This window comes from Chaetodon auriga, chromosome 24, assembly GCF_051107435.1.
Source record: "Chaetodon auriga isolate fChaAug3 chromosome 24, fChaAug3.hap1, whole genome shotgun sequence".
NCBI classification, from domain to species: Eukaryota; Metazoa; Chordata; class Actinopteri; order Chaetodontiformes; family Chaetodontidae; genus Chaetodon; species Chaetodon auriga.
Genome location: NC_135097.1, coordinates 17,550,796 through 17,563,274, shown reverse-complemented (window position 1 = coordinate 17,563,274; position 12,479 = coordinate 17,550,796). Strand labels below are relative to the sequence as shown.

Genomic DNA, 12,479 nt, shown 5'->3' with positions numbered 1-12,479 from the left:
AACACACTAATATATTTGGGAAACAAATAGGCATCAAAAACATCATATGTAACTTTTAATGTGATGTGATAATGGTTTTAATCTTATAGTATTTTGCGACATTTTATTATAGCAATATAAGATTGTATCACAGGAACACTCGGGAGGAAACAAATTATAGCCTTGAAGTATTATACAGGGATGGTAGCAGTACCATAGAACACCATAGAGGTATTAAATAACTATTATGGACCTTAAACCTTGATTATACATACTAAAAAGATCTTATAGGATTCCTATAGACCTTTTTTCGAGTACAAAAGTACCAAAATCAGGGTATGTTTTTAAGTTGTTACAGCTATCAATGTATGCAACACTGTTATTGTGATGATAAATATTGAAATATTAAACATCTGTTTATATTAACCAGATCCTGAATTTTAGATGTGACATCGGGGTTTTCTGAATAAAGAGTGCAAACATATGCATTTCACTGATTTTGATTAATCATTGTCATATTCAATGATTGCTGAACATATACACATACATATATCTATACATATATCTGTACAGGGGTGGCATTGATGAAAATATATACATACATATATCTATACATATATCTGTACAGGGGTGGCATTGATGAACATATATACATACATATATCTATCAGTCTATACATTTATACAACTAGTCTCTGTGTTTGTACTGCGTGTGTGTGTGCATAAGCTAAAAGCCTTGGAAACTGGGCACAGGCAGGGGTTCGGTCTCCTGGACAAGCTGGGAACAGTACGGTGACAAGGTCTCCTGTGCCTTCTTTGAAGTCTGAGACATCCTGGTAGCCAAGGGCTAAAGTGAAGGATGAAATATAGAAAAGGGCTCACAGTGTAAAACTAAATACATCACTGACTCCTTCACATTCAGAAAGGGAAAACATTGTTAGCATAGTGTTGCACTGAATGATCTAATCCTTACAGCCTATACACCTACCCTGTGGAGATGAGCTGGGAAACTGAAGACAGAAGGAAAAGCTCCGTCTCTGATCCTGACTGTCTGACCTGTCCTGTCAAAATCATCTGGTCTGAAGTGTTCACTGCAGAGCACGGATGACTGACTAGCAGAAAACCCTTCCCGCCTGACAGCTGTTTCCCACTTCTTTCTGAGCTCTTTATTTTTGGGAAACCTACAGAGTATATGAAAAGTTAACCAACTAACAACAATCAGCGTAGTTACTTCGGGCCACTTTAGTCAGGAAAGACTTCGTTGTTCGGAGGCTGGTTTCGCTCGGGAATCCACAGTATTTATATGCGGGACTTCATGTTATAGCCACAAAGTCAGCATATTCTGTACGTAAAGTTATGTTATAATGACCACATACAATCAAAAGTTTTTTTTTCATTCTTACCTGTGAAAGGTAATCCCTTGCGATCGAGTTTGGAGTGTAAACCTGTTGGTACAATTCCACGCTACACAAGAATGCCGCATCTTCTCTGCTCACTCCTGCCACATTCAATATGGCGGCGAGGTTGACGTAGGACTCCAGCGCGTAATGCGGCGTCTACATGTATATGTCTACGGTCTTACATGTCAAGTCACTACTTTTATGATGTTTCCTGCTAGCCGATGGGTGTGGACCGGAGCCAGGTAGAGACTGCTGTTTCCCGGACGTGTCGCCGCCACCACCCAGCTATGCACGTGGATCACTTGAGTATCAGAAAACTATTTCTTTTTATAGAGCTCTATAGTAGTTTTTTTTTACGGGTACCCAATTTAGTTTTTTTCCACTGGACTTAAGGAATACCGGATTGTGAATAACCACAATCTGTGGAGAGGTTAAGCTGTTCATTATCCAAGCACAAAAGGACTGATTTTGCTAAAAACTGAAAAGACATTGCACAATAATTTTGGGTTTTGATATTTCAACAACTACATTGTTGTCATTTATTTTTGTTGTCTGATTAAGTCAGATTATTTATACTGAAGCTGAAGAGAATTTATTTTGATATTTTACTTTATTATTTTTTTGTGTGTGTGTTTAATATTTTGAAGTGATTGTGTCACTACAAATAAAAGTCATATATTGAGTTGAACAAACTGACATTTGATTTACAGGAAAGGTATGTTCCAGTCCAACAATATTTATTTACTTATTTATTTTTTGTTTATTGGACTTATTGGAACATACTACCGCCAGACCCTGGAATCTATCTGGTCCCACCTCTACTTTTTGTTATTTACGGAGGGACAAATTGCTACTCGTTTACAATGCCTCCTCTCCTCTTAGAGATGAATTTTAGGAACTGAGACATGCTTCAAGATGGCGCGCCAAGATTAATTTCCGGGTCACGGGCAGGAGAACGGAGGAGAGAGCAGACGAGGAGGTACACAATAGAGAATTGAGACGAGCCCAAGGGGACGAATAAGGATCTTCACGGCTTCCTACAGAGAAGCGTTTTAACAACCATTATTCACCCAGACCTTCAAAGTATAGGAACGTGTTTAAATGGTTTCAGTATATGGCACGATAATTTAGTAATTGATCTTCATATCTGCTATATGGCAACATATAATATTAACTGATATCATAAAAATAAGATACATATTTTGTGACTGCAAAGTTTCATCAGCGAGTGACGTTTTTCATTCAATTGACGTGTGGAGAGGGTGCACTTATTCTGAAGGGCTCGAAAGGGAAGTGTTGTCACGGCTGGCGGAATAGAAGCTGTTGGAGATCTTTGATACACAACATTAACGCTGCTGCGTACGGAGTGGACTGACAGCCGCTAGAGAAAGTTGACTCAAAGACGTAAGGTAAGGCGTAATACAGTGACTCAGTGTCAAGTGTTTACAGAGACGTCAGGTCTTATGGCCCGGTTATGATTTGACTTCATTTAAGTCACTGAACTTTAATTTATGTGGAAAGAGAAACATTCTGCTCATTACGGAGCAAGTGTTATCCAACTGAAGGTTGTTGCTTTATGTTAGCCATCAAACACCGCGGTGACGGTGGGACAAGGCAAGGTTCAATGGCAGTTAACTAACCAAAGTGAACCGTCAGACACACAGAGGTTCTAGACACAGGTTGATACTAAGCCTTGAACTCTGCCCTGACTTGATAACAGCCGAACTGCAAAGGTTACTTGCATTGAAGTAGTGTGTAGTTATTTTAGTTTGCATAGAGAACTCTTCGGTGTTACACTAATGGGAGCGTTTTATAATTTCTGTCATCGTGAATCGTGAATGAAATTCAATCCACTCTCTTAAACTTGGGCACATAAAACGACAACTATCTGCATTGCCAGATACCACACGGTGTCTGAGGTCCTGGTTTTGGTCAGTCTTACGCTGGACCACAATTCCTGTGTGGCATTTTGATGAAATATAGATTAATGGAAAAAACATGTAACATATCAGCACAGTATCAGCTGAATTAAAGTCAATGCTGATGCAGGGACACTGTTTAAGACAGAGCAGGTTCATATATGGTGATGCTGTGCTTTTGTAGTGCAAAAACCTAGTTTTATCAGTAAAAATATCTATTGTTACACAGCAAGCCTATGGGTTTTCGGGGGTCTGGGTCCATGTAGTAAATCCCTGCTTTGCTCAGACAGTAGTCCAACTTTGGTACTACTTAGTCACAATAACAGCTTCTTAGCCAATATATTGCCAAACAGTAATATTCTACTTATTAATTGCTTATTACTTCATTATCCAATTGCCCATAGTGCTTTTAAAACTTTGAAGGTGCAATGCAAAAGATATCGCTAGAACTTTAGTTTAAAGCTTAAAAAAATTGAACCACCATTATAAATAGAACGCAACAGTTCTGACAGTATGTCAGTGACATGCATGTATTGTGTTGCAGGGATAGCTAATGAAATTAGCATGCTAAGCAGCTGGCTGTTTCCCATCCTGTCTCTTAATACCATTTTGTAGGTGATAATTCATTAGTATAGTTTCACCAGAGAGATGGATGATGAGTTCAATAAAGGAAATATTCTTACACTTATTTTCCTTATTAAACAGAAAAATACAACTGTACACCTTCAAAATTCATGCTGGTGAGCAACGTTTCCTGTTAGCTTAGTTAGCTAAAGTATCAGGTTTTCCATTAAAACAAAATTTAACATTCCTGCAATATAGTGCTGGGCGGTATACCGGTGTATATTTTTGTTATGATATGAATTTTTAATATACTGCCATACCAGTGTATTTCATTACACAATGTTCGGAACGCTGCGCCACGCGACACTGTTTCATATGGGACCCTTTTCGATGTTGGGCTTGTAGGAGCTTGGTCTGATACCAAGCTAGTGAGGTGTTTGACTGCCATGAGTGACCTGGCTGATGCGCTACTCACACCTTACTGTCTGTTGTATTGTTTCAATAAAGAGTCTGCGGCTCGTCTCATCTGTGCTGCATAATACAATCCATTTATTTTCCGTGTGCACAGTGAATACATAATCCGAACATCTTCAAATGAACAAATGTACGGTTCCTTTGTCCCGCTTACCACCACAGCGGTCAAAAACCATATGCCCTTCTGGGGTCAAACACACCCAACAAGGTGAGGTGACCCACCTAAATACCTACGCTCTCAGCGACAAGACAGTCACACCCAATGGCACATAACAGGAAATACACCAGGTGACCATAATAATTTTTGACCCTGAATCTGGCTCTTACAGGGCTTCTAAACATGCATGGTGCGAACGTGGTGAGGGTAAGCTGTAGTGCTCTGGTGTTACGTTACGGTCAAGATGGATAGGGTAGACATTGAAAGTTCCAAAATTGAAGCTGCAGAACTAGTAGAACATGATGACACAGAAGAACTTTTGGCAAGTTGTCGCTGGAGGCGGCAACACGAGCAATTTGCTCCACCACCTTAGTCCCAAGCATATCTTGGAATATCAAGAATGTCAGCAGGTAACACAGAAAAAAGCAAAAGAAAAATCGAATGTCGCTTCAAGATATGTTCACTGAAGCAATGCAAGTTGCCTTCATGAAGGTTCAGTTAAGTAGATAAGTAATAATAAGTAATTCTTCACCAGGTCAAACTTGTTTTATATTTTCTTTTTACATTTACTTGAATACATGTGTTATGTACCTGGGCTTGAACCTACTTGAAGAAATAGTGTCATTAATGCAAGTTGCACACCTTTTTGTATTTATTTGTTTAAGTATTATGTATGCAGGTTGCCTTTGCATGCTGTCCAGTTTGCTTTGTTTTACTATTGATTTGTTTGAATGTGCATATACCTCAAAGCCCATATTAATGCAAATTGCCTTCATGAAGGTTCAGTTGGTAAAGAATTCTTCACCAAGTCAGCCTTGTTTTATGTTTTCTTTTTAGATTTACTTGAATACATGTGCAATCTACCTGGGCTTGAACTTGAAGAAATAGTATCATTATTGCAAGTTTCACACATTTTTGTATTTATTTGCTCAAGTATTAACTAAGTTGCCTTTGTATGCTGTTCAGTTCACTTTGTTTTACTATTTATTTGAATGTGTATATACCTCAAAGCCCATATTAATGCAAATGTACCTGGGCTTGAACTTGAAGCAAAAGTAGAATTATTGCAAGTTGCACAACTTTTTGTATTTATTTGTTTATATGCGTGCAAGCTGTATTATGTATGCAAGCTGTTCAGTTGTTAAAGAAGTCTGAACTTTACAGTTACAGACGAAGGGGATTGTTTAATTAGTGTAGTTGCCAGTTGGATTATATAAGATGTTTGTGAAATTTGCACAATAAAATTTCTGTAGAATCATGACTGGCTCCTCTGTAAATAGCATCATTTTCTGGGGCCATGCAAATCTGTATGAATACTAATGTGGAATTATTCTTCAATATTCACTCATCATGATAGTAAAATAGACCATCCTAAGTCAATCTACTGCAGTAATTCCTCTCTCAACCAGTAGAAAATATTGTGAACACCCGATTATGCATGAAAAAATAAATACCGTCATATACCGTGAAACCGTTATAATTTTGAAAAATACCGTGATATACATTTTTGGTCATACCGCCCACTACTGCAATAGTAGCTTAAAGTGTATGTACACGTTGTGCTTCTGGAGGCGTTGAACAAGGGAGGAGAGCCAAGTATGGATGTTGTGTTGAAACTGCTTTGATGAAAGTGGTAAACGATTTGCTACATGCTTCAGTCTCTTGTTCAGTTTCAGTATTAATGCTCCCAGATCTCAGCGCAGCACTTGATTTTGTTTTGCACAACAACTGTTGATCAGACTGCAAGAAGGTCACTTATGGAGTGCCGCGGGGATCTGTGCTCGGTCCCATTATCTTTTCTATTTGCACCACACCACAACCAGCTACAGTAGTAGAATGTTGCATACACATTGTTGCATCACTATTGAAATTGTCACATTTAATTATATGTCATTCAAAGGAGTGTGAGTGCAAGTACTGCTGGTAATACTGCTCTACTTTAACTTCAGTCCCCTTCAGTCTGAACAGAAGAAGATGGACCATGAAGTAGCTGACCTTCCCAGTGGCCCGCTGGATATCTATAGGAAAAAAGCGTCTTTCAACTGGAAGGAAATGCTTCACTTCATAGAGGACGAGGACATACAGGCATTTAAGGTAACTGTCAGCATCAAATGCTCTCTGTAGTTAGGAGTAAATCTTCAAATATGTAATAATTTGAATTCCACTTTAAGTGTCTTATTATTATTATTAATTGTTGCTATAATTATTATTACTAGTGAGTATTTGGGACAGTGTAGTGTATGTAGATTAAGTCAAAATAGACTGTGTGTGTTCATGGTAATGAAGGAACATGTCACCAAGTTCTTACTGGTAATTGCTGTTGAGAAGACAATCTCACCACAGCGTCCATTTAGTAGCTGTTTTTACTTTTTGAATCTTATCACATGATCTTCATCACCAGATGGAGTTCTCCTAGTTGCCATGGAGTTGTGGAGTGCCTACCTCAGACTTTAAGTCAGCTTGGACAGGAAGTCCTTGAAGTACTCAGAAAAAAAAGTCTGAAAAGTTTGAAGTTTGAATATCTACAGTTCCATGATAATAGGGCAACTCTGTCCACTGACAAAGACCATTTGATGCAGTTTCCAAGGTCAAGAATGAGTTCTGGACCACAGACATTTCAGCAGCTTTCATCTCTTACTCTTTGGCTGCCAGTTCTACTGCTTTCAGCTCTTGCATACTAGCAGTCATATGCTAACAGAGCTTAAATAGGCCTTAAACATGATATTTTAAGATATTCTAATCTGTTTACCCTATTGACATCTGCAATTTTCCATATGAGCACACTTAAATCTTACTTTTAGTTGTTATTATTGTTTTTATTTCTAAAATAAATCTGTGGCCTTATTTATAATGTTCTTACAAGACGATATAAAGAAACTTTAAACACCATCAGAAATTGATGATAATAATAATAAAGTAACTTTTTGCATTCACAACATTAAGTATTAAGAGAATATTTTTGACGCCCTATGACATCTGAATGTTCCTCTATATAACCTGTACATTTTCTCTTCTTCGTGCTGCAGCAACATGTGTTCAAGACACTGGAGAATGATCCTCTGTTCGCCCGTCTTCCTGGTGAAGATGTCCCTATAGAGAAAATGAGAGAGCTGACCTTCCTCAGGTATCAGTAAAATACATGGTTTCACCTTTTGTGTCTACTGTGAACTAACCTACACATCACAATGAAATTATTTTACCACCAGTAATGTCCTCTGTACATATAGCAAATAAAGCTTCAGATAAAAATCCACAGGGTGAAGCAGCTCTTCCGCTACAACTTCATCACACAAGAGGAGGCGATGGCCAACCCCTGGAAGACTGTGATCCTCAGTGATTGTCTGGGCATGTATGACTGGTCCGTTGGAACCAAGTTCTTTCTCACCAAAGGGGTGCGTGTGCATGAGTGTACACTCAAGTAATGGCCTGAGTATCAAATGTGTACAATGAATAGATCTACTTAGAGACCTATTTTACTTTCATGTGGAGCTGAAATGAATTTTCGAGCCTTTGCTCAACACTGAGAGTTCTCGCTACAGTAGCATTGCTGTCTACTTTCTTCCCCCTTTTTTGTCATTGTCTCACCCCAGAAAAAGATGCTAAAAACATCTTCTGTTTCAGATGTTTGGAGCGACCGTTGCTAACTCAGGATCAGGGAGACACAGCAAATATGTTGAAAACACTGAAGACATGACGGTCAGAGTTCAACACACCTTAATGCTGTCAATAACCACACTTTATAGTTGTATCAATGCTTTGTTCATGGCTGTCTAACAGGACAATCCAGAGTGAGCAGGGTCTACAATGATGTTACGCCATCCTCCCGCTGTAGATTTATATGGTGAAAGTGCTGAATGATATTCAGTAGCAGTGTTCCTAACAACTAATTTCCCTGATGATTAAGTGGATCTTAAGCAGTTGAGTAGTCTGAAAGTAAGAAAATACACAGAAAACACAATTTAATCTCTAAGGTTAAACATCGTCCAAAAAATATTGTGTGTAAGAGCCATTTTGAACTGTTAATCACATTCTTCAGTAACCAAACCACATTTTACATGCTGCAGAAAAAAACGTGTGGTACTTCGTGCCATACATCAGGGTTTCGGTGCCCGCCCACATGTCCTGGAAGATTTCAATGTACTGCACAAATTGAGTGAAATTTGGGTCAAACATGACCCGTGTTTATGGACCATATTTTTCCATGGTTTTGTGTGTAAGTGACTAACTTTTGGAGTTGGTCAGGTATTCAGGGATAGCACTGCAGCTGTTTGTGCACCGTCAATGTAGGTCGATTGAAAGTGCCTGTGCCTGACAGGTTCAGATTGTTGACAACTTTTTGGAAAGGATCCCTTTTTGTTTAACCAGAAACAGCCACAATGCCACTCTCGCCAAAGCTGCTACACTTCTTTTCCAGACACAGTAATTTTATCATTGTAAAACACACAATTACAATTATAGTTATTTGGCAGATGCTTTTATCCAAAGTGACGTACATATGAATTCACACACCGATGGCGCAGCATCAGGGGCAGTTTTGGGGGTTAGGTATCTTGCCCAAGGATACTTCGGCATGTGGACTGCCAAGGCCAGGAAACGAACCACCGACCTCTTGATTGGCAGACGACTGCTCTACCTCCTGAGCTATAGCCACCCCACTTCATTCACACTTTATTCAAACTTAACAGAGACAAAATAAAACTCACCAGAACCTAATTGATTTGTTTTGCACTGTTCCAACAATCACCACAGACTCTGGTTTGGTTGAAATAAACTCACAATTCATCAGATCAGGAGAAGAGTGTGAGAGAGGGTGGACAGAGTGTGGAGCCAGAATATTTTAATGCCTAACTCAGGAATTATTTAATAAATGGCCAGTGAGCACTGGACAATATAAACCCTGCCGTGCATGATGAACACAATAACCTGTATTTTATTTGTGTAGATTAATAAGGTAATGATTATAATATACTTATATTTATAATGTAAGTTCAATTATAAGTTTAACCGACAACTGTATCTGGTGCTGATTAGCAAGGGTAGCAATGTCTGATCATCTCATTGAGGAACCGTGCTCATTCCTAGTTCACAGTGAGCCATGAGCTAAGTGTGTCCACAGCATTAGATACTGCCCTGGCAACTTATTCAAAGCAGTTCAATTTACTGCTCCACAGATTTTGCACTAATCAACACAGAATTGTTACTCCACAGTCAACAGGGCATCACCATTAATTCAAAATTTGCAACTGCATGTATCCATTTATAGGTGTTTGGATGCTTTGCACTGACTGAACTCAGCCATGGCAGCAACACCAGAGCCATGAGGACAACAGCAACATATGACTCCTCCACCCAGGTCAGTACACACACCACACAACAAACCACACAGAATATGTTTGTGTGAATGTTGAATACATTTGGCTCATGATAGCATAAAAACATCTAAGGATGTCATTTTATGTTATTGCTTTTTCTGAATTTTGAGTGCCAGCAGGGTCATAATACCATTGGGAACACTAAAGTAATTTTGTTATTTTTGGGCAATTTTGGCATTTTAACATTGAGTGTATATCTATAAATGCACACACATTACACACGGTACATTTTAAAGACTGATTCTGATATATTTTAGACTCAGCATCTATAATATCACTCTTTTAGGCTGAACGGACACACACTCACACACACATTCACACAAAATGAAAACCAAAAGGGATTTACTTTTTCTCCACTGCAACCAAATTGCTGGCATTGTGGACCGTGGAGAGGCTTTCAGCCTTCAGACCAGTGGATCCCAACTTTTTGTTTTGTGACTCCGTAAAACAAAGCTATTCTTCGGACCACTTATCACACATTGCAAGCGTAGCTGGGCCTGTTCAACCAAAGACCGAATTTTCCTTCCCAGATTCTCTCATTTTAACATTTTTAAAGGCCAAAATGTGTAAAATGAGCTAAACACTTTGAGTAGGAAAAAAATGACTTTTTTTCACTCTAGAATTGTACAAAACAAAAATAATTAACTAATCTTGCTCAACATATTGAACAAAGTGTGACATGTTTAAGTGTATGCCTTTTGGAGATCAGTCCATCTTCTGCTCAGTTAACTTTTCACAGTAACAGAAGTTTTGCCTAGGGGTGCCCAAAGTTTTGCATGTAACTGTACAGAAATTTTTGTCCTCTACCAGTTTTATCTGAATTATTTTTAGCCAGGTAAAATTTCTGTGTAATTTACACGAAAAGCCACAGAAAACTGCTGCTTTAGACCATCACTTAGTGAGATAGAATCACAGAGCACAGAATTTTTTAGTTAAATGAATTACCACAAAGTTCTTGTACTCCAACCGATCTGATTGATAGGAAAGAAGCCGAAAAATCCTGCACACTCTCAATCAGTTGTGCTCACTTTATTGATGTTTTGGTCCTCAAACCTTCATCTTATAAAATGTGTGCTGAGTAAAAACAGTAACTTTCCACTCTGTAGGAGTTTGTGATCAACTCTCCAGACTTTGAGGCTGCCAAATTCTGGGTGGGGAACCTGGGTAAGACTGCAACCCATGCTGTGGTGTTCGCTCAGCTCTACACACCTGACCAGGTGTGCCATGGCCTGCACTCCTTCATTGTCCCGGTAAGACTCTGACCTTACAGCTGGATACATTATCAGATGCTGTTATCTGTTATGTCACACAGATATATGACAGAAGACACAGTATTTACATATATAATAGTGTATATGTTAAATGTGTTATATATAGTGCTCACTGCTGAAATTCTGCATTGGAAGCCTTTGAAACAGTTTCTCAACATGTTTAGTCTGTGTGTAAGTGATGAAAGCAGAAGTTAAAAGTCTCATTTTAGTCTTTCTTGGTTTTGTTTTAGTCAAGATTTAGTCAGTGGAACCCAGTTTTAATATTAACCTAAGTTTAAACAGTGTCTTAATATTGTAGTGGACACAGCTCAACTTCATTGGCATACCATTAAGGAGATCATGGTGGGTACATTTAGTTTGTTCATGGACCCAAGGATCTTCTTTCAACGCCCTTGCAACAAAGCAATCACACTGACATTAAACAGAGTGGAAGAATCATTCTCTCCCAGGAAAGACCAGCTTTTAGCATGACAGAGAGATTTATGACGGAGGCCTGGTGGAATTAACGGGGCGGGAAAAGGAAACAAGGCAATTGGTCTTCAAATCTCCACAGAATGAAATGAAACAATGCTGACTTGGTGGACAAAAACCTAAATCACAGTCACTTAGAGGATGGCACCTCTTAAAAAAAACAAAAAAACAACCCTTACCCCCCAACCCCCCCCGTGTTGGTGTTGATATGGTACAGGGAAAATGTTGTGTTTCTAACTACCATATCTGTTTATGTATTCACTGTGGATGAAATGACGACCACACAGTATTTTCACTGCTATATGTATAATTGCATGGCTTGTCTTATTCATATCCTGTTTGTAGTGTCTTGTGTGTGTCCTGCTACAACACAAATTTCCTCTCATGGAACAATATAATAAGTTTTACTAAACTGAATAAATTCAGTCATGATACCTTTATGAGTTCTGGCACAACTGTAGTCCCACAACAAAAATAAGGGTTTAAAATCAACTATTTCTATCAGTTATTCAAATATTTATAATAGTTTAACCTTGCCTGGTCCTCATTTTTACATTTTCCTGTCCTCCCTTCTTCTGGTCTGACTGCAGCAACCATGTTGCTCCCATTATCTGTGATGACTGTAAGAATCTTGTTTTTTGATATTCTCTGCATTTGAGTGCACTGAAGGCTTAAGTCCCATCAAGGCTGTACCGCTTTTGTATGGCAGGATGCTACATCACAAATAGACATCATTTATAAGCTGAAATCAATGTCATTACAAAAGAAATTACAGACTTACAACAACCTGTTACACTTGATTATATGACCAAGTGAAAATGATAATAATAGTGAAATAATAAAACTCTATTACCTTTAATGATTAGCATCATA

The 12,479-nt window shown here is 38.5% G+C and overlaps 1 protein-coding gene across 1 annotated transcript in view; it reads left to right on the top strand.

Moving 5' to 3' along the window:
* The first annotated feature begins 2,705 nt into the window (after nucleotides 1-2,705).
* Nucleotides 2,706-12,479, top strand: part of LOC143317356 (peroxisomal acyl-coenzyme A oxidase 3-like) — a 28,743-nt gene continuing 18,969 nt past the window's right edge. Inside the window, exons 1-7 of the mRNA XM_076725490.1 lie at nucleotides 2,706-2,787; nucleotides 6,452-6,586; nucleotides 7,519-7,616; nucleotides 7,749-7,884; nucleotides 8,114-8,188; nucleotides 9,756-9,845; nucleotides 10,971-11,114. Coding sequence (XP_076581605.1) covers nucleotides 6,467-6,586; nucleotides 7,519-7,616; nucleotides 7,749-7,884; nucleotides 8,114-8,188; nucleotides 9,756-9,845; nucleotides 10,971-11,114 — 663 coding nt within the window. The 5' untranslated portion in view covers nucleotides 2,706-2,787; nucleotides 6,452-6,466. The remainder of the gene's footprint in view (nucleotides 2,788-6,451; nucleotides 6,587-7,518; nucleotides 7,617-7,748; nucleotides 7,885-8,113; nucleotides 8,189-9,755; nucleotides 9,846-10,970; nucleotides 11,115-12,479) is intronic.